At 41.0% G+C, this 19,789-nt stretch overlaps 1 protein-coding gene across 4 annotated transcripts in view; it reads left to right on the top strand.

Moving 5' to 3' along the window:
• The window catches only part of ACOXL (acyl-CoA oxidase like), a 348,364-nt gene that overhangs the window by 145,947 nt on the left and 182,628 nt on the right, over window positions 1-19,789 (top strand). For 3 of the 4 annotated variants that reach the window (XM_077843323.1, XM_077843322.1, XM_077843325.1), the window contains exon 11: window positions 11,050-11,166. The exons of the other annotated variant lie outside the window; for it this stretch is intronic. In XM_077843323.1, the coding sequence (XP_077699449.1) occupies window positions 11,050-11,166 (117 nt within the window). The remainder of the gene's footprint in view (window positions 1-11,049; window positions 11,167-19,789) is intronic. 4 annotated transcript variants of the gene reach the window in all.

The raw sequence follows: 19,789 nt of genomic DNA, 5'->3' as shown, positions 1-19,789 counted from the left end.
GACATAACATCAGCAAAGATGTAGAAAAACTCAACAGTGCTATCAACCAATAGGATCTAATCAACATTTATAAAACACTTTGCCAAACAGAAGCAGAGCTCATATTCTCTTCAAGTGCCTAACATTACCAAGATAGATTATATAAAATGTGGCCATAAAAGAAACTGCAACCAATTTTTAAATGTTGAAGTCATGCAGAGTGTGTTTTCTGACTACAGTGTATTCAAAATAGAAATCTATAACAAAAAGATAACAGGAAAGACCTCTAAAAACTTGCAAACTAAACAACACACTTCTCTATAGTAAAAAGAGTAAATTTTAAGCCCAATTTTTAAAAATACACTGAACCAGAGAAAAATGAAAATACAATATATCAAAATTTGTATGACACAGCTTAAAGTAGTTCTGAGAGGGAAAGTTATAGCACTAAATGCATACATTAGAAAAGGGGAAAAGTCTCAAATCAACATCTAGACTCCACCTCAAATTAATATCTAAGTACCCCTTTTAGCCTAGAAAAAGAACAAAATAAACTGAAAGGAAGCTGAGGGAATGAAATAATAAATTTAAGAGAAGAAATCAATGAAATCGAAGACAGAAAAATAGAGAATATCAATGAAGCAAAGAGCTGGTTCTTTGAAAAGATCAATAAAATCGAACTCTAGCAAAGAATAAGAGAGAAAGCACAAATTACTAATATTAGGAATGAGATGGGATATTACTATACACAGTGAAAACATCAAAAGGGTAATAAGGGAATACTAGGAACCATTCTGTAAACATAAATGTGAAAACTTTGATGAAAGGGATTAATGCTTCAGAAAACATGAAATTTTACCCAATATGTAAGACATTTTGAATAACCCTATAATTTTTAAGGAAATTGAATTAGTAATTTTAAAACTCCTAAAAAAAAATCTCTGGGCCAGCTGATTTTATTGAATTCTGCCAAACATTTAAAGAAGAATTAACAATATTTCTTTCCACTCTTCTAGAAAATGGAAGAGGAAGAAACACTTTCCAAGTCATTTTACAAAAGCAGTCATATCCTGATCCCAAAACCAAATTAAGAGGATATAAAAAAAAGGAAAAAAAAAAAAAAAAAAAAAAAAGAGGATATAAAAAAAGGAAACTATAGAACAATATTCCTCAGAATATAGACACAAGAATCCTTAGCAAAATATTAGGAAATAGAATTTAGTAATATATAAAGAGAACTGTATACCATGACCAAATATTCCTTTTTTAAAGATATTTGTTTATTTATTCATGAGAGACACAGAGAGAGAGAAGCAGAGATATAGGTAGAGCAAGAAGAAAGCTCCCTGCAGGGGGCCTTATGCAGGACTCGATCACAGGGCCCCAGGATCACGATTTGAGCCAAAGGCAGATGCTCAACCACTAAGTCAACCCAGGAGTCCCCAAATATTTCATTTATTTAGATCTTTTATTTCTTTCATCAGTGTTTTGCAGTTTGCACCTAAGCATATAAGTTCTACATGTGTTTTGTTAAGTTTGCACCTAAATATTTCAATTTTTTAAAGATTGCATTTATTTATTTTGAGAGAGGGAGAGAGACAGCATAAGCAGGGAGGAGGGGCAGAAGGAGAGGGAAAATCAGACTGCCCACACCAGGCAGTCTCAGCTATAATTTATGGCTTCACATCTCCTACCATTGTAATTTTGTTTTGCATTCATTAGTATATGATTTCTTTAAAAGAATGATCTCAAAGAATCACAGTTCTGATGGCTAACATTAACCATATTCCAGGAATAGGATGCTGATTTAATATTTAATAATCCATGTGACACAAAATGTTAAGTAAAACTAGAAAACTCACATAATCATTATCAATTGGTAAAGAAAAAGCGTTTGAAAAATTCAACATACATTCTTGACAAAAATTTTCAAATAGAAATACCAAGAAATGTGCTAAACCTGATAAAGACCATCTACAAAATAATTTATAGTCTACATACTTAATGGTGAAAGGCTGAATGCTTTCCCCCTAATGTTGGGAATAAGGCAAGAATATTTACTCTCACTACTCTCATTCAATATAGCAATGGAAGTTGTAGCCAGTGCAATAAGGCGGGAAAAGAAAATAAAAACCATATAGATTGGGAAGTAACTAATACAGTTGTTTGTATATGATGATATGATTGTTTATATAGAAAATCTCAAAGTATTTACAAAAAGTCCTAGAACTAAGAATTGAGCAATAAGGTTACAGGATACAAAATAAGGTTACAGGATGCAAAAATCAATTGTATTTTTATATACTAGCAATGAACGCAAGGGTACCAGAATTTGAAATATGATATCATTTACAATTGTTTATAAATATTGAAATACCAGGTGCCTGGGTGGCTCAGTTGGTTAAGTGTCTGCCTTTGGCTCAGGTCATGATCCCAGGGTCCTAGGATTGAGTCCTGCATCAAGCTCCCTGGTCAGCAGGGAGTCTGCTTCTCTCTCTCCCTCTGCCCCACCCCCTGCTCATGCACGCTCTCTCTCTCAAAATAAATAAACAAAATATTTAAAAACTGAAATACTTAGATGCAAACTTAAACAGATGTAGAACTTATATGCTGAAAACTGCAAAATGCTGAGGAAAAAAATCTAAGATCTAAATAAATGGAAAGACAAACCATGTTTGTAAATTGAAAGATTGCTGTTGTTTTAAGAGTCTATGGGTACCCTTTAACTTTAAGGCTATGGATTGAGAGGGAAAGCAGGGGCAGCAGCCAGCCCTTAAGCTACTTGGGTATGTCCCATTGCCAAGAACAGCCTAAAGCCAGACTAAAGCATTACAAAATGGATGCCAGCCCCTAAAGAGTATTTCATTACTTAGTTTTCCTCTCCTGATGATCAACCTCGTGAAGGGGTTACCTAGAAAGTGTTAATGCTCAGTATTTGTCTTCTTTCTCTCACTGCACATACTTGGTGGTCTGGTTTGCTATCTCCAGGATGACAGTAGGCTCTGGATGGCTGTTGATGAAGGCAGGATGCACATATATCCTGCCACTGCCATACAATGGAAAGGAAGGCTGGCTCCCAAAGTGGTTGGCCCTCTTGCTTCCTCACCTCTAATAGCTGAAGTGCTGGGAGTTCTGCATATCTCTGCAGTGGTGCTGATGATGGAAGATTTATCTTTTGCTCTCTGTATGTATAAATTTTTAAAATATGAAAATAATTCAACAGTGAAATTATTAGCCCACCCCAGGCAGTCTCAGCTATAATTTATGGCTCCGTGTCTCCCGCCATTATAATTTTGTTTTGCATTCATTAGTATATGATTTTTTTAAAAGAACAATCTCAAGGAATCACAGTTCTGACGACTAACATTAACCACCATGTCACTCATAGATATTACTGAGGCTGTTATTCTGAAAAGTAAATTAATTTCCCTTGTGTGAGAACCATCTGAATAACATTCACATTCCTCTCTAGGGTAGGCTGATTGACTCTAGAAAGAACCTGCTGCTTCTATGGCAACATAATGTGCTGAAAGGCTCTGCCCACCCCAACTTCTCTGACTCTATTTTGTCCATCTTATTGTCCTTCCCTGGAATTAGGGAAGAAGAAAATTGGCTGGTGTTTTGGGGTACATAAAAGTGTCAGGTGCTTTTAGGAAGCATCATATGCTTTCCAATGCACAGACACACACAAATATGCACACACACACATAATTTTCCAAAACATCAGTAAACAGCTTATTTTCTTTTATGTCAGCAATTTCATTATTTTTAATTTAAGGTTGAGCGGAAGAGACTTTCCCCTTCACCCATAACTTTTTTTACAACAATTTAAGTGATGCAAAATACATTGGCGCTTTGTTTGGGTTAACAAAGAGTGCTTTTTTGGGGGGAAATATTAAAATGTGTTTTCTAGAACAAGGATGACTAGAAGAGAAGATAATTTTAGGGACTTGGGAAAATGGTAGTGATTGTGATGATGACACCTGCTATGCCTTGAAGACCTAAATACATATGGGCAACATCTCACTTAGTTCTTACCATCATTGTCAGCCTATTTTATGGGCTCAACGAATTTGTGTAACTTGCTCAGGTTAACATAGCAGTTGTCAGAGTCTGTATGCAAACCAGCTTTGTCTGATCCAAACCCTGTTTTAACCACTATCTCCTGCCTCCCCTTCTGTGATGCCTGGGGTGATGTGATGTTGACTTGGTCCCAGGATGCTCTCCTATAGGCAGCATGAAGCACAAGAAGTGGATAAGAACAAATTCAGTGAGAGGCAGCCAGGCTCACTGATGTTTATTCTGAAGGAGATTGAACCTTTGTGTGTTGGGTCAGATCTACTCTTGTTTATGTCATTGAACTGTCACAGAAGATCCTGGAATTGGCCAATCTTCAGATTTAGAGTGACCCAAGCCTGGTCTCCACTGGATGGTCAGGGTATAATGGTTATAATCCTGGATTATAAAGTTAGCCAGAAGTGGCCCACTCAATGGAAAAATGGGGATGGCACTGCAGGTTTAGTCTGCCTTGTGTTGTCTCTTATCTAAAGGGTTTCTGGCGTCTCCCCTGGGGTCATCCATCCACTGGTGGGGGGAATGGCCTGATCCTAATCCCTTATGGTTCTGCAGCCTGCTCCATTTGGCACTACTATTCCAGTGCTAATTTACAAGGTGGACAGTCTTTGTAGCCTGGGTAGCAGAATGTCAGTCCCTACCTGGCAGTGGCCATGACTTTAGACCTACAGGTTTCCTGTTGAGGAGGGCCTTTATAATTCTGGGGTTTTGATTTGGTGTAACCTTTGAGAAAGGAAAAAAAGAAAAAAGCAAAAGCTCTTTCTGCACTCTCTGGCTGAGAAACTGTGGGCTCTAGTGTCTATTTGTGGATTTGGGGTGGCTGTCTCTGCACTCTCTATAGACTTTTTGACACTGACAAAAAAACACCCTCATTTTTATAAATTGCCATTGTCATGGACTCCATCAAACCATTAATGATCACCTATTCTATTCTGTGGTGGTTGGATTGAGAGACCGTTCAGAGTTGGGAGAAAGAAAGGTGTTTTGAAGGTGCAAAAGTTATTTGAGATTGCCACAGGATCAGAAGGGTATTTTGAGAATTCTTCCTTGAGCCAATTTTGCACATTTAATTACAAGCAAGGCTACTGTTAAAAAAAAAATTTACATATATGCTACACATACACACCTTCTATCTTGCCTATAGACAGATTTGAAAATGCCCATTTGAAGAATTCTAGCTAAAACATGGTAATGTAGCATCTTGAGCCTGATGTTTTAATGCAGGATTGCTTTGTCAGAATCCAAGGACAAACTAAGTTCTCAGCTTTTAAATAAATAAATAAATAAATAAATAAATAAATAAATAAATAACAAGAGTTATGTGGAGCTGGGACCCTTCCATGATCCCAAGCTTGACCCCAGGGTGGGGTTGGTTGAGATTGGCTTGGGGTTGGGGGTCAGGGTGTCTGCTGACATTACTTAATAATAAGAAGCCAGATTTTTACATCCTGGTTGGATAGCTGAACCAAATCTGCTGGGTCTGACCTGTGACATTAAAATATCCTGCTTTGTAACATAGTTTCCCTGTTGGAGGGTCTCTGTTGGGGGCCAGTGGAAATGGGGTGTAGTGGTCCACCTGTGGGGCATGCACAAGCTCCTTTGAAGCCTGCCTGTGGCCGAGATTAATGAGGGAAGGTGGCCACAGGGAGTGTGGCCTGGGCCCAGATTTTGCTCAGCTTTTGTCTGCAGAGGTCAGCACTTTGACAGTGAAGGAGGAAGGTTTTGTCCTTCCTCTCTCTGGCAGCAGGGATGCCTGTGGACCAGCTTACGCCAAGAAGTCTCAGGGTCAAGGGCGAGGCCCAGCCACAAAGCTCTTCTCCTTCTTCCAATTTGACTGGATGTCATTCAGAATAGACTGATGCAATGATGCTGCAGAGCAGGAAACATGCAAAGCAATTATCTTTTTAGTAGGTCACTGGCCTCCTTTGGGAGAAGAGACCAGGGGGAGATGGGAAGGCGGGCAGCTCGGCCTCCCCCAGAGGCTGCGTGCGCAGTAGCTGCATTGGTGATTAATAGCCGTGTCACTTTCCATGAACGTTGCTTTAAGCAGCCGTGTTCAAAATTGAGTGGGAATGAAATAAAACAACTTAAAATAGATGTTTCCTCTATTCCTTATGAGTTGCTGGAATCCAGAAATAGCTTTTCAAATCTATAATTTTAAATGGCATCATTCACAGCATTCTCAGAGCCGTGGCTTTATTTTCACATGGATGTTGCTGTGTGCACATGCATCACTTCTTGTTTTTAAAGAGCATGAAAAATTTGAGCTTGGTGACTTTGAGGTTTTTTCGGCACTGAAATAAAAATCATGATCACAGAGAAAAATATAGCCTTTACATGTGTTTTTAAAGAAAAATAGTAACCCAGCAGAGGAAAGACAGGAAGAATATTGTGCCCATATAGATCATAAACTGGAGCAGTAAAAAGGTCTGGCAGCCAGTAATTGCTGGCCAGCTGCAGGGATTACAGCCCTGTGAGCTGTGTTCAGGGCAGCCTGCCAGGACGCTGGCAACCAGAAGTTGGGCCTGGACCATCACGACCCGCAGTGCAGTTGCTGAGTCCAGGAGTGTAAATAGGAGGGTGACCACACAGTGGCAGGGCAGGGTGCCTGCACTGGTCACACCCTCTCAGACACAGAGACTTGGGGCCCCCTGTCTCTGCTGCCTGTGTTGGAGCCAGGCTGCCAGTTTGGAGGCTGATAGTGGCAGTCATAGGGATGACCTCTGGCTGCACCTCTGGACAGAAGGGTCACTAGACTTTAGTATCACTTTTGTCCTGGGGAAGCCAAAGAACGCATCTGATGGGTGAGAAGCCAGCAGGAACCCTCAGCTCAAACCTTTGGGGACTGTCACTGTCTGGGGCCAGAGGGAGGGAGGGAAGGCGGGCGGGTGCTGTGTGCTTTTTGCCCACTTATTTCTTCTAATCCCTGGCAAAAAAACAAAAACAAACAAAAAACCACAACAAAACAAGACAAACCAGGGGTGGGATGGGCTGCTGAGCATAAAGGCAAGGTGGATTCCTCATCTGAAATTCTTCTTCCAGCCCTGTGCTAACTGCCTGCTAGCTCCCACTCAGCACTTCAGTGTTGACCATTGACCTTTTCTTGGGACATCTAGTAACAAGTAAATATTCCAAGGAGACATGGAGGGGTGGGTGGGTGGAGGAATTGGGTATGGAACTGCTGAGATGGTGGGACATTCTATCTGTCACCTTGCTTTCTTTTTCCTGAGTACTCCTACCCAGCCAGCCTGGGGTACATCAACACAGAACAGGCTGGCCTCATAGGTTTTGTTCAGGTATGGTGAGACCAACAGATCAGGGGACAACCGCCATTGAAAAGATAGCTTGTTGCAGTTCCCAGGAGGAGGGGGTATTCCATGGCATTCAAAGCCATATGGGAAGCACCAGGGATGGTCAAGAGGCAATGGGAACAAGGGGGAAACATGGTTTATTGTGGTTTCTGTGAGAAGGAATGGGGGAGGAAGGACCAGCTGGCTAAGCAGGTTTAGGATTGTCTAGTATGAATAATTACAGAGGGTTATGGGGCATTGGGGCTCTGTTGTCTGGTACCTGGCCCTAGGGGACAGTACCACTATAAAAAAGTCTGGTAAAGTTTGGGGTTGTGGGCTCTGGACTGGTTAGCTTGCATGTGAAAGATTGACAGGCAGAGTAGTTCTTTGCTCTCTGTAGGCATTGGCTAGCCCTGGGAAGGCCATCCCTCAAGGGTCAGGAAAGAGGGCTCCAGGTGGCAATGCATCAAAACATGTGGTCAGTACAGGTGCACCCTGTGCTGGCATGAAAGATAGAAGTGCTTCCACGGGGGAGGAATAACGGGTGAAATGCTCAGGGCATTCCGAGGAGAAGTAGCTCCCTCCTTTGATTGGCTTGGTTTGGGTTTTGAAGAGGCATGGCACGAATGGGAGAAAGTGTCAGTGGGAGGGGAGGGTATTTGGCTAAGCCACCAAAAATACAATGTGTGGCAGCCGAGTGAGGTTGGCTTAGAGCCTTGCCTGGACAGAGGCCCAGGATGGGAAGTGTCTGAAGGGGCTTAGCAGAAAAAACAGTTGGGACACTCAAGTAAGGCCAAAGTAGGCTTTTGAATGCCAAGCTGAAACATTTGGATTTCATGCTGTATGAGCTGGCCAGAGCTGTTCTGTTTTGCCCCCTGGTTCTGTTAATGAATTCATAGACTCATAGAGAATGCCTACGCCTGGCCGTATATCATAATCCCAGAACTTAATTAACAGGTTAGGATGCTGATGTAAATGTATTGTGGGTGAAAAAGAGAAATCCCCTGTGGCAGGGCTTGAAGACTCAGTGCCTCCCAGGCCTGCCGGTAATGTCAGCGAGCAGAAAGGGCTCAGGGGACCCTGGGGAACAGCCATGTCCTAAACGGAGGAGTCAGCAGGCTCTGAGCTCCAGTGGATCAGATCAAGGGAATGGAGTCCAGATTTACCAGATCTTCCTAGTTTTTGAGAAAACCTGGGAAGTCAGAGTCTTGTGTAATCTCCTGAGTTTTGTGAAATTGCCTGGTAAGTCTGCGGCAGCTCACCAGCGAAACTCTTTCCTCCCTAACAACACAAAAAAAGGTCTGAGCCCTGCCACATGGGCTCCTGGTGGTCTCTTTCTGCTCTGCATCTGGCCTCCTAATTGAATTGTGAGAATCAAAGGGGAAATGGGACGGTTATAAGGTGTACCTGAATTAGGAAAGTAAGCCATACCAGGTCAGGGGTCAGACCTGGCATCCCATCCGAAGACCTTCTCTGAGGTCTTGAGAGAGCTATTGCATTGTGCTTCATCTCCATTTCCTCATTGGCAAAATCCATCCATCCATCCATCCATCCATGCATTCATTCATACTGTGTGTGGGGCCAAGACAAACACTTCACACACAAAAACATAATTTGATGGGATGCTTTCTAAAATGGCATTGCTATTATAATTATTTTTTAGCAAAACAAAAGCTAAAAGGTGTAATGATCAGGGGCTTCTTTTCCTGGTGCTGTGTGGATAAAGTTCCCTCTAGCAGCACATTAGGAAATACTGGTGGGCAGCCCCGGTGGCGCAGCGGTTTAGCGCCGCCTGCAGCCCGGGGTGTGATCCTGGAGATACGGGATCGAGTCTCACGTCAGGCTCCGTGCATGGGGCCTGCTTCTCCCTCTGCCTGTGTCTCTGCCTCTCTCTCGCTCTCTCTGAATGAATACATAAATAAATAAATAAATAAATAAATAAATAAATAAATAAATCTTAAAAAAAGAAAAAGGAAATACTGGTGATTGACAGAGTGAGATGGGGGTGGGGTTACATGCAAGGCTCTCCTGCCCACATCACCTGGTCTAGTTCTCTCTGTGTCTAGAGCTGTGAGCTCAACAGCTGGGCCTCAGCCTTCTTGACCCTGGTGGACACCCAGCACCTAAAGTGGTGCTGACACAGAGCAGGTGCGAAGATGTCCCCCAGAGGAGTGGATCTCATGTGTCAGTGAATGCCTTTGGTACACAAAATTTCAGCCACAGCGACCATAGAAAAAGCTACAGTATAATCATAGCACTGAAAAATGGAAGTTAAGAGAACAAGGACAAATGGAATTTAAATTGACCTGACATTATGATGATGCCACTATTGGATCTGTGATTTTTTCTTACTGGTTTCGCAGTGTTCCAGCAAAAGCTGAGAAGTTTCGCTACAGGCTGTCCGGCCTCATTTGATGCCATGCCCCACTGTTGTCAGTGTACACTGGGGCAGACAGAGGGCAGACTTGGGTAGTGATCCTCAGACAACCAACGGTAGGATGGTTAGACTGTGCCTGGGGAAGCTCAAAAGCCACCCCTTGTGTGTCCCTCTGGTCATGTGTGTCCTTACCACCTCCCACCCACACAACAGGGACAGGTTATGAATTCTAGACATAGTATGCACGAAGAAGATCATGGTGTCCTTCTTTTAAGAACAAATAAAGACCATATTAAAGCATCAAATTATGTTTAAGAAGGTCTATCAAATATAAAAAAGTTTTTAAATTTCTGTTTCCCTTCTCTCCTTGTGATGGATAGATATCCTCCCTTCACTGGTGTCTGAAGCAGGAGGCTGCTCTGCCTGTTAGATAATATAGTACCCTGTGTGCATGTGTGTGCATCCCAATATGCACATGCACCTGTGTGCACGTGTGTGTGCATGCATGTGTGTGTGTGTGTGAGATGGTCTTTCAGAAATCAATATGAAGGTCACAGGTGTTCAAAAATAGGATCTGCCAGGCCCAGGGCTGGGGAGCACCACAGGGCTCGGGAGGAGGTGACTTCCAAAAGGCCAGGCTCTTTGCAATCTGCTGCCGAGGGATTCTGTAAGATTAGTCCCCGGGTGTTGCCTATAGGGATAATCCCAGGCCACTTCAGGAACCACACTGAGGAAGGTTACCATCCGCCCCGATGCCACTGATGCCACTGCGAAATGCAGCAGCTGCTCACAGAGCACAGGATTTACGGCAGGATGTGAACACCCTTCTGTGTGGAACTGCAGGGGAGATTTAGGTGGGCTGAAAGTAATGGCCTGCCCATGAATCTGACAGGAGCACCGGGGTTAGCTTTGCCTCCTTGTTGAGAATGTCCTTTTGAAATATGTTCTAGGATATTGCGCTTGTCCTATTAATTATGTCACAAACTTCGTAAAGCTGAATAATTAATGATCACAGGGCACTTGGAACTATAAAATGCCATGTAAATGTTAAGGCATAAAAATTATTCTGTGTATTAATTAAATAGATAGGATGCTTTAAAAATATTCCATGGTGGGGAAATAAATTTCCAGAAGAGCTGAAAAGCTTTTTTGTTGGATTGTCCTAAGAAACTTTTGATATCTAATTATCTTAATCACATTTTAGGAGACTTGGGCATTCCTTATTCTGAAGCATTTGAAAGGCAAAATGGCTGCTTGACATGTTTAGCTCAGGAAATGAAGTTGCCTATTGAATTTTGGTAAAAATTGTGTCTGCTTGGTTCTCTCTAGCCGGAGGCAGTTTGGTCCTAAAGCCAAGGAAGAAGTCAAGATCATTGAGCACCAAACACAGACCCTTCGGCTGATGCCTCACCTGGCCACAGCCTTGGCCTTGACCTTCGTCAGCAGGTGAGATGGCTCTCAGGGTTTTCTCCCTGAAGACGAGTGTGAGCTCCTGCCTGGCATCAGTAAGGAGTGAGAGGGGAGAGGCAAGCAGGGGCTTCATCTTCTAGCTGCGAGTAGGAAAGAGTCTGTGTTTGAAGTCTAATGCTCAGGTTAAGAGTGATGTCTGACTCTTGATTATCTGTATATCCAGGTGAGAGAAGCCTCAAACCAACATTTCTCCACAGTTTCTGAAAGAAACAGAACAACACTCTTGGCTGTTAAGAATGCTCTACCTCTGATAAAGGTTCTAATTTAAAGTTTTCAAAAATAGGTCAAGGTGTATGCATATGCGGGTAGGGAGGTAAGAGTCAGGCTATTGAACAACACAGTAATCATACTATAAATTTACATGGAGCTTTGCATTTTATAGCAGGCTTCCATCTATGCCTCTCAGCTATTCCTCCTCAAAGCCCCGGGAGGTTGTCTAGGCAGCTGTGTGTCATCACCACCTTCTAAAGGTCAGAAAATTGGGGGATTTGCCTAAGATCACAGGGTCTGGGAGTAGACGTACTGGGAATAGAACTCCAGATTTTGGACCTTTATCCTGTGTTCTCTCGTCCTTATGCAATCCTGCTTCTTAGAGTATTCACTTCTGAGTAATTTAGAATCGGTGTGTGTTTGAAATTTACTGCACAAACGGCTAGACTGGTGCCGGGATTTCTAAAAGTAAGGTAATCGAGAAGCCCTGCCAGTCTGGTGTGCTGCTGGCTTGTGTGGCTGCCTGGCTACTGCTGGCCTGGCCACACTTCTGCACTGGGATTCCAGGCTTCTCAAACAGCAAGTCCTACAGACTGAACTTCTGGTAACGCTAACATCAGTCAATCCCAGCCACCCAGAAGAAAATGTGAATCCCTCACATCCAATATCTTACTTAAAATATTTTTGAATGCTTTTTGAGATTTAATTAGCATATGAAACAATGTACAGATTTTAGGGTATAGTTCAATGACAAACATATACCCTTGTGTAATGAACGCTCCAACCAAATAGAAAACATTTCCCTCTTTGCAGTTGCCCCTCACCTCACCACCACAGCCCCACCACTCACAACCACCTTTCTGAACTTTATCCCCAAAGCTTAGTTTTGTCAGGTCTTGAACTTCATATAAATGGCAACATATAGTATGAGTATGTATGTCCAGTTTATTTTGTTCAGCATCATTAATGTCCTCATGTTCCTCAGTGTTGTTGGTAGTTTGTTAATTTTTAGTGCTGAGTTGTAACATTAAATGAATAAACCACAATTTTTAAGTCCATTTTCCCAGGGCTGAACATTTGGGTTATGTCTAGTTTTTTAGCTGCTAGGAATAAGACACAATGAATACTCTTGTACAAGTCTTTCATTTTTCTTAGGGTAAATACCTAGAGAGGATTTGCTGGGTAATTAGATATGTGTATGTCCAACTTTATAGAAACTGCCATTTTTCAGAGAGGTAGTACCATTTTATACTCATTTGAGCAATGCATGAGAGTTCTGGTTACTCTATCCTGAGATATGTTTAGTATCTCAAAAGTGTTACCAAAAAAAATCAAGTTGTATGAGCCATCTAAGTCTGTTCTTTTTCAAAATTGTCTTGGCTGTTTTGACTTGTCTGGGCACTTTGCATTTCCATATACAATTTTGGACTTGCTTTTCAGGTTGTGTGTGTGTGTGTGTGTGTGTGTGTGTGTGTTTAAACAAAAAGTCTGATTGTATTTATCTGTGATTGCATGGAATCTCTTAAGCAATTCAGGCAGTACTGGGTCTTTCAAATCCAAGAAGATGGTTTATCTCTCTATTTATATAGGAATTTAATTTTTCTTAGCATGTTTTATAATTTACAGTATAGAGATCTTTCACATTTTTTAACTAAATTTATTCAAATGGAATTGCTTTTAAAATTTAATTACTGTTTCTTAATGTTATATGGAGATGTAATTGAATTTTTTATATTGACCTCTATATTCTCACTAAATTCACTTATTAGATCTAATATATTTTCTATATATATAATCATATCACATGTACATGAGGAGAGTCTTACTTCTTCCTTGCCAATACTTGTACCTTTTAAAAATCCTTTTTCTTGTCTTGTTAGAGTGGCTAAAATCTCCATTACAATATTGAATAGCAATTGTGAGAGTGAACATTCTTATTTTGTTCCTGATTTTAGAGGAAAAGCATTCAGTATTTCCCATTAAGTGTGAACATTCACTGTAGGATTTTTGTGGATGACTTATTAGACTAGGGAAGTTCCCCTATACTCTTAGTTAGCTGAATGTTTTTAACATGGATGTTGGATTTTGACTTAATTTTTGCCTCTATTTAGCTGATTATATGAGATTTCTTCATTATATTAATGGAATGAGTTACACTGATTACTTTTCAAATGTTGAGCCTGATTTACATTCTTTGAAATCCTTGGCCATAATGTATTATAATACCTTTATATTATTGGATATAAATTGGTAATGTTTGTATAAGGAATTTTGTGTATGCTTGTAAAGAATATCATTTTCTTTCCTTTGAGATGTCCTTGTTAGGTTTTGGTATAAGGGTTATGCTGTCCTCAGAGCATGAATAGGAAAGTGGTCCCTTCCCCTATATTTTCTCAAGGAGTTTTTATAAGATTGATATTATTTCTTCCTTAAATTTGATAGTATTTACTAAGAAGCCATCTGGGCATGGTTTTGTTTTTAATAGGAAGATTTTTGATACTCTGTTAATTTCCTTAACAAATAGGATTCTTAAGATCACCAAGTTCTTCTCTGTCAGTTTTTGTTAATTTGCGTTTTTCAAGGAATTTGTCCTTTTCCTCTAATTTGTAAAATATATCTAAGTTGTTATTAATATTTCCTTATTATAATACTAATGTCTATAGGATCTGTAGTAATGACCCTTCTTATTTCTAATATAGTTTTGGGCTTTGTTTAAGGGTCAATTTTGCAAGATGTTTATCAGTTTTGTTAATCTTTTCAAATAATATACTTTTGTCTTGAGTGCTTTTCTTACATTTTTGTCCATTTTCTGTTATTGATTTAATTTCTTGTCTTTATTATTTTCTCACTTCTATTTAGCTGGGAATTAATCAGCTTTCTTTTTCTAGTTTTTCCTAGCTCATTGGTCTAAAACCTTTCTTTATAAAATAAAAATGTATTATTAAAAAATTTTTTTGCTCATTTTGTTTTGTGTATTTTTAAGCTTTGTTATTTAGAACATACAGATTTTGGGTAATATCTTCTAGAGGAATTTAGCCTATTATATTAACTGTTTCTCTTTGTATCTGGCAATTTTTTTTTTGTCTTGAAGTTTACTTTCTCTGCTATTGTTATAACCATACCAGTTTTCTAATGCCTAGTGTTTTCATGTTATATCTCTTCCCACCCTTATATTTTAACCTGTCATTGAATCAACCTACATGTGCCATTATGAGATTTTTATAAATAGCCTATGGCGAGGTCGTGCTTTTTATCCAATTTGATAATCTTTAACTTAAAATGTTAAGGTCATTTTTATTTGCTATAATTCCTAGTAAGTCTACCATTTTGCTTCTTGCTTTGTTCTGTCTCCATTTCTTCATTCTCTTTCTTTTTCCTAGTGAACACTTTAAGTATCATATTATGCATCCTTATCTTGCCAGTACCCACCTTGAATTGGTATTATACCACTTTATATATAATGTAAACTTGTAAGACTGTAATTCTTTCTTTTTGGGGGGAGCTATTGAGGTTGTTTTTAGTATTTCATTTTATCTCCACTCAGATTTTACCTGTACTTCTTTTCTTTTTCTTTTTCCCAAAAAATCTGGAGTGTGTGTATTTCAACTACTTGGGTGATTCTAGTTAATGGACAGAGTTAAGGACTGCAGCAGCTTTTTAGGAAGCTTCCTAGTGTAACCTGGAAATAAACTTCACTAACAGATAAAAGACGGCAGTATTAAATTTCATGAAAATTTAAATTGGATCAAAATAGCCTGATATAAAACCTGGTAATTTTTCACATGCATGGCAATGGAAAATACAATTCTTCTTTGAATTTTTTGCCCAGTGGTAAAAAACTACAAGCTATTAACTATTACAAAGAGGCTAGAGTATCTACATATTTACCTCTTTGTTCACTATTCATAATCCATGACACAGGAAGTTAATAGACCACATAACAAAGAGTTGCCATATATTCCACATTTATAAGTTTCTATATACACACATATGTACTTGCATCTTTAAGTATAACAGAAGTGTGATATGTACAGCATGTTTCCTTTTTCTTCAGCTCTATTTCTTTTTTAGCTTGATTTAAACTTAATTTACCTTGATTTTTCTAAGTGCTGTATTGCTGCTATTAGTAAACATTATTTTCTCTTGATTTTAGGGAGATACCTTCCAAATGCCAACATCAAAGAAATAGGGAGATCACAATTCTAGCTTAAGGTTTCAAGGGGAGAAATGAAAGGTTATTAATGGAAATTAATTAATAAAAAATCATGGAATCCTAAAAAAAAAAAAAGTCACAAAATCCTTATCATGTACCATGCAAAAGTAACACAGTACTGAACAGGACAGGGTCAGGTCCATGCCTCATCAAACTGTCAATCTAATTGGCCCCAGGACCTTCCATTTTCCTGGCCTTCACTCCTTGCACCCACTGTGGTTTCTGGCCTTGCTCAGGGTCCCCATTGTGGTTCTATTGCTTCTTCCTCTTTATTTCTTTCTCCCTATCCCCCATTGTAGCAGGGGGTTGACTCACTGAAAATTTGGTTATTGGAAAGTTGTCTGTGTTTTAAAACAACCCCGGGGAGAAGCCGGTGTTTTCTGCAACATACTCTGGCTTTCCTGTTTCTCTCTAGTTTATAGCCCCTGGTGCACCTTCTCTGACTTGTACATAAAAAGTTCAATGAAGCTGATTGCAACTTGACAAAATCTTATGCTAAGTACCTCTGCCCACTTCACACACATTTTTAAAAGGTTATCAAACCTTGCTTCTAGGACCCATTTCCAAATTCCCATGGATATGATGCTGCCAATCAACTGGCTTCAAGTTTCAGGGTCTGGGTAACCTCAAGTTTGTTGAGTTACATGTTTATTCAATGTGCTGAATCCTCCTCAAGTACAGAGAAACACTCATGAGAGTAGTCTAACTTAAGTGTATGAGTCTAGAGTTAGGAGAGCAGGAAAAACAGACCACCAGCTAGGTCAGCTGGCCTTGCCTCTCCTCCTTTCTAATATGACAAGACATGAGGAGTTAGAGGTCACTTCGTGGTTAAAAGGCAAGTAATAGAAATGAGGTGGGATGTCTTTTTCCAGTGCACATGTGTTTATATATTCAGTAATTACATGATACCTTGCTAATAGGTTTACCAGGTAAAATACAGTCCTCAAATGCATAATTTTTATGCATTTTTATCCAATGCATAATTTTTTAGTCTAAGTATATCTTAATACTTAAACTAAAATACTTAAACTAAAAATTACGCATTGTCTGAAATTCACATTTAAACGAGTCTCCTCTATTTCTGTTTATTAAATCTGGTGGTCCTACCTGGTAGGCCCTGGACACATGCTAGTGCTTGAGTCAGACACAGTCCCTGTCACATGGAGCATATAGTGCCTTATCTGGAGCTTGACAGTAGAAGGTCAGCAAGCTACTTACCCTCGTCCTTATCCCCTTTTTTTCCCATTGTCTCCACAGGCCTGGAGAGAGGGAGGACTCCTCTAGCCCTTAGGGAGCCCAACCATCCTTATCCCCTTTCCTCCTCATTGCCTCCATAGGCCTGGAGAGAGGGAGGACTCATCTAGCCCTTAGGGAGCCCAACCATCCCCACCCTTCATCACTCACATTCTCTTGCCTTTAACAAGGAGGAGATGGAAACTCAATGTCTTTTGGAGCTTGTTCAGTCCAAGAAGAGACGGGACCTTTCTTCCCACTGACTGCTCAGCTGCTGGATATCGGGACTGACTTGATGAAGCGAGGGCTGGCATGGTGGGGGCCTCTGAGAAGAGATGATGGGCTCCTGAGGAGCCTGCCAGGGCTTTTCTCCTCCCACCTGTCCAGAGATGGCAGACATGTCCCTTCCTCCCTTTATTACATGACCTGTGTGTCAGGCACCTTTCCAGGCCCTGAGGACTCAGCAGCCAACAGTTCTGTCTAGGTGGCTCACATGGCCAGGTAGGTTTCCTTGTTTTCTGCCTTTGGGCATGGGTACCATCCTTAGGTTTCTTAATTAACCTCTTCCCATGGGGCCTAGGGCATCCAAGGCCTGCTTCTCACTGTCGAGTGCCAATGTTGCCCTGCATGCTTCCTGGTCTGGGGGTACACTGGTGGATACATGGCATGTGGGGTCTTCCTGGACATGTGAACCGCACCCTGGCTGATGCCCTCTGTTCTTATCCACTGACTGCTGGCCATTAATGCTCACAGTGCCAGTTGTTGTTGCCTGCCATCACCTCTGAGACTCAAGTGTCCTGCCCCCACCCCACCAATTACCACATTCTAGTGAGTTTGCCTCCCTCGTGGGAATTATTCAAGGCCCTCCCTCCTTATTACCTCACCGGGGCCCTCCCCAGCTCCCCTTCCTGTGCCCTGCCCCCCACATGCAGCCTGGTCCTCATCAAATCCATTCTCCACAAGCAACCACACCTAAATAGAATCTGAACTCTCACTTGATTGCTGGAACCCTCCCAGGGCCTTCCAGCCCCCTCCTTACTGGATAAACTTAAGCTCCCTCCTACAGCCTTGGAGTACCTTCCTCTGCCTGGCCCCTGCCAGCCTCCACCCCACCTCCATATCTTTTCTCTTCCACATTGAGGCTCTGTACTCAGCCCTTGCCCTGCTTTGGCCTTCCTCACAAACAGCATCCGCACCTTGACTCCACATTCATCTCTCACATCTTTATTTTCCTTTACTGGGCAGTTCATTGTCATCTTTTGAGATCTAGTTCAGGCTATCATGTCTTCCAAGACACCTTCTCTGAGCCTCTCCTGGAATGAGGAGCCCCCTGATAAGCTCCTTCGAGCGGCTGGACCCCTCTTACCATTGTACCATTACTCTTGATTTGTGGTTGTGAATTCTTCATGCATAGAAGTTGTGGATTCTTAATTTGGCATCTCCACATCAAAGAGTGCCTGACTCTCTGCACAGGTTGCTTCAACTGACCTGAATGAAATTGCCTTGTGTAATCACATCACACTTGGCCATGAGGTTATGTGGAGCTTTGCTTCCACACTTTCTGTTGGTCCCTAAAGCATAAGTTCCATGATGTGAAGGAGTTAGTCCAAGAGCTAGCTGGCCAGGGTAGTTGGTAGCTGATACCTCTCCTGGGAATCATTTGGTGGGACTTGCTGCAAAAATGCATTTTCTAGCTTTTAACATCACCATTAATAGTGTACCAGCCAATGGGAGTATTTGGGGTCTGCCTCACCTCTTATTTCTTCCAGGCCAAATGGGTAGCTTAGGGAGTCCAGGCCGGGTTCCGGCCAGGAGGGGCCACAGCACCATTGCTGTTAGCTTTCAGTTGGATTCAGTCATTATCTCTGGCAATCTGTTTTTATCCAAAATCTCTAAGAATAAAATTATGATGATAACTAACACATATTCAATTGCTTATCATGTATCACACACTGTCTTCAGTAACTTCTTGAACACCACAAGACAACTCACCAAGTTTCTCTCTCTTTTTTTTTAAAGGTTTTATTTATTTATTCATGAGAGACAGAGAGAGAGAGAGATTGAGAGAGAGAGGAGAAACACAGGCAGAGGGAGAAGCAGGCTCCATGCAGGGAGCCCGATGTGGGACTTGATCCCGGGTCTCCATGATCACACCCCGGGCCGAAGTCAGGCGCTAAACTACTTAGCCACCCAGGGATCCCCTCTGTCTCTCTCTTTTTTTTTTTTAACTGATGTTTCCGTAGCACCTAGAACTGTGCCTGGCACAAAGTAAGGTTTCATTCATTTTCGTGTGGAATCGCTGAGTGGGCAGAATGATATTTCATGGTTTCAGAAATTTACCAAAGACCTGTCCCTGTCAAAAAATGGAGTTCAGGATAGTTAAGGACTTAAGATATTCCTTAGCAAATGAATGCCACCATTTGTGCATTGAATTGTGTTTTTAATACAATCCTGAAATCTTATTGCCCAAAAGTCTTACTTTGCTGTTTTTATGTAAAGCACACTTTTGTAAATTGAATCCTGCCCTCTCACTGACTTAACGGTTTTAGAGATACTCTGCATTTCTCCTGAATCTTACCCTGAGGGTAGGTTCTAATAATTCAAGCGGCTGTAACTTGTAAACAAATACTTCGCATTTCTAGAGGCATTGCCTATAAAGTAAACATATTTAGAAATGGGAATATATTTTCCTATTATTCCTAATATAGGAATATGTTTTCCTATATACTTCCTATCATATTGAGGAATAATTTTTCTACATAATCCCTACATCTTAATTTATCTTCTGGGTCACTCTGAATTTCTTATATCAAATTTTCATAAGATATGTACCTTCTGGACTCCAACATACTCTGCACACAGAAGGCTTCTCAGTTCCCCTTTGCAAGCAGACATGGGATATGATAAAGAATAAGTGTCACTGGATGCACCTCTCGTCTGGCA

This window comes from Canis aureus, chromosome 12 (assembly GCF_053574225.1).
Source record: "Canis aureus isolate CA01 chromosome 12, VMU_Caureus_v.1.0, whole genome shotgun sequence".
Lineage (NCBI taxonomy): Eukaryota > Metazoa > Chordata > Mammalia > Carnivora > Canidae > Canis > Canis aureus.
This window is presented reverse-complemented; position numbering and strand designations above follow the sequence as displayed.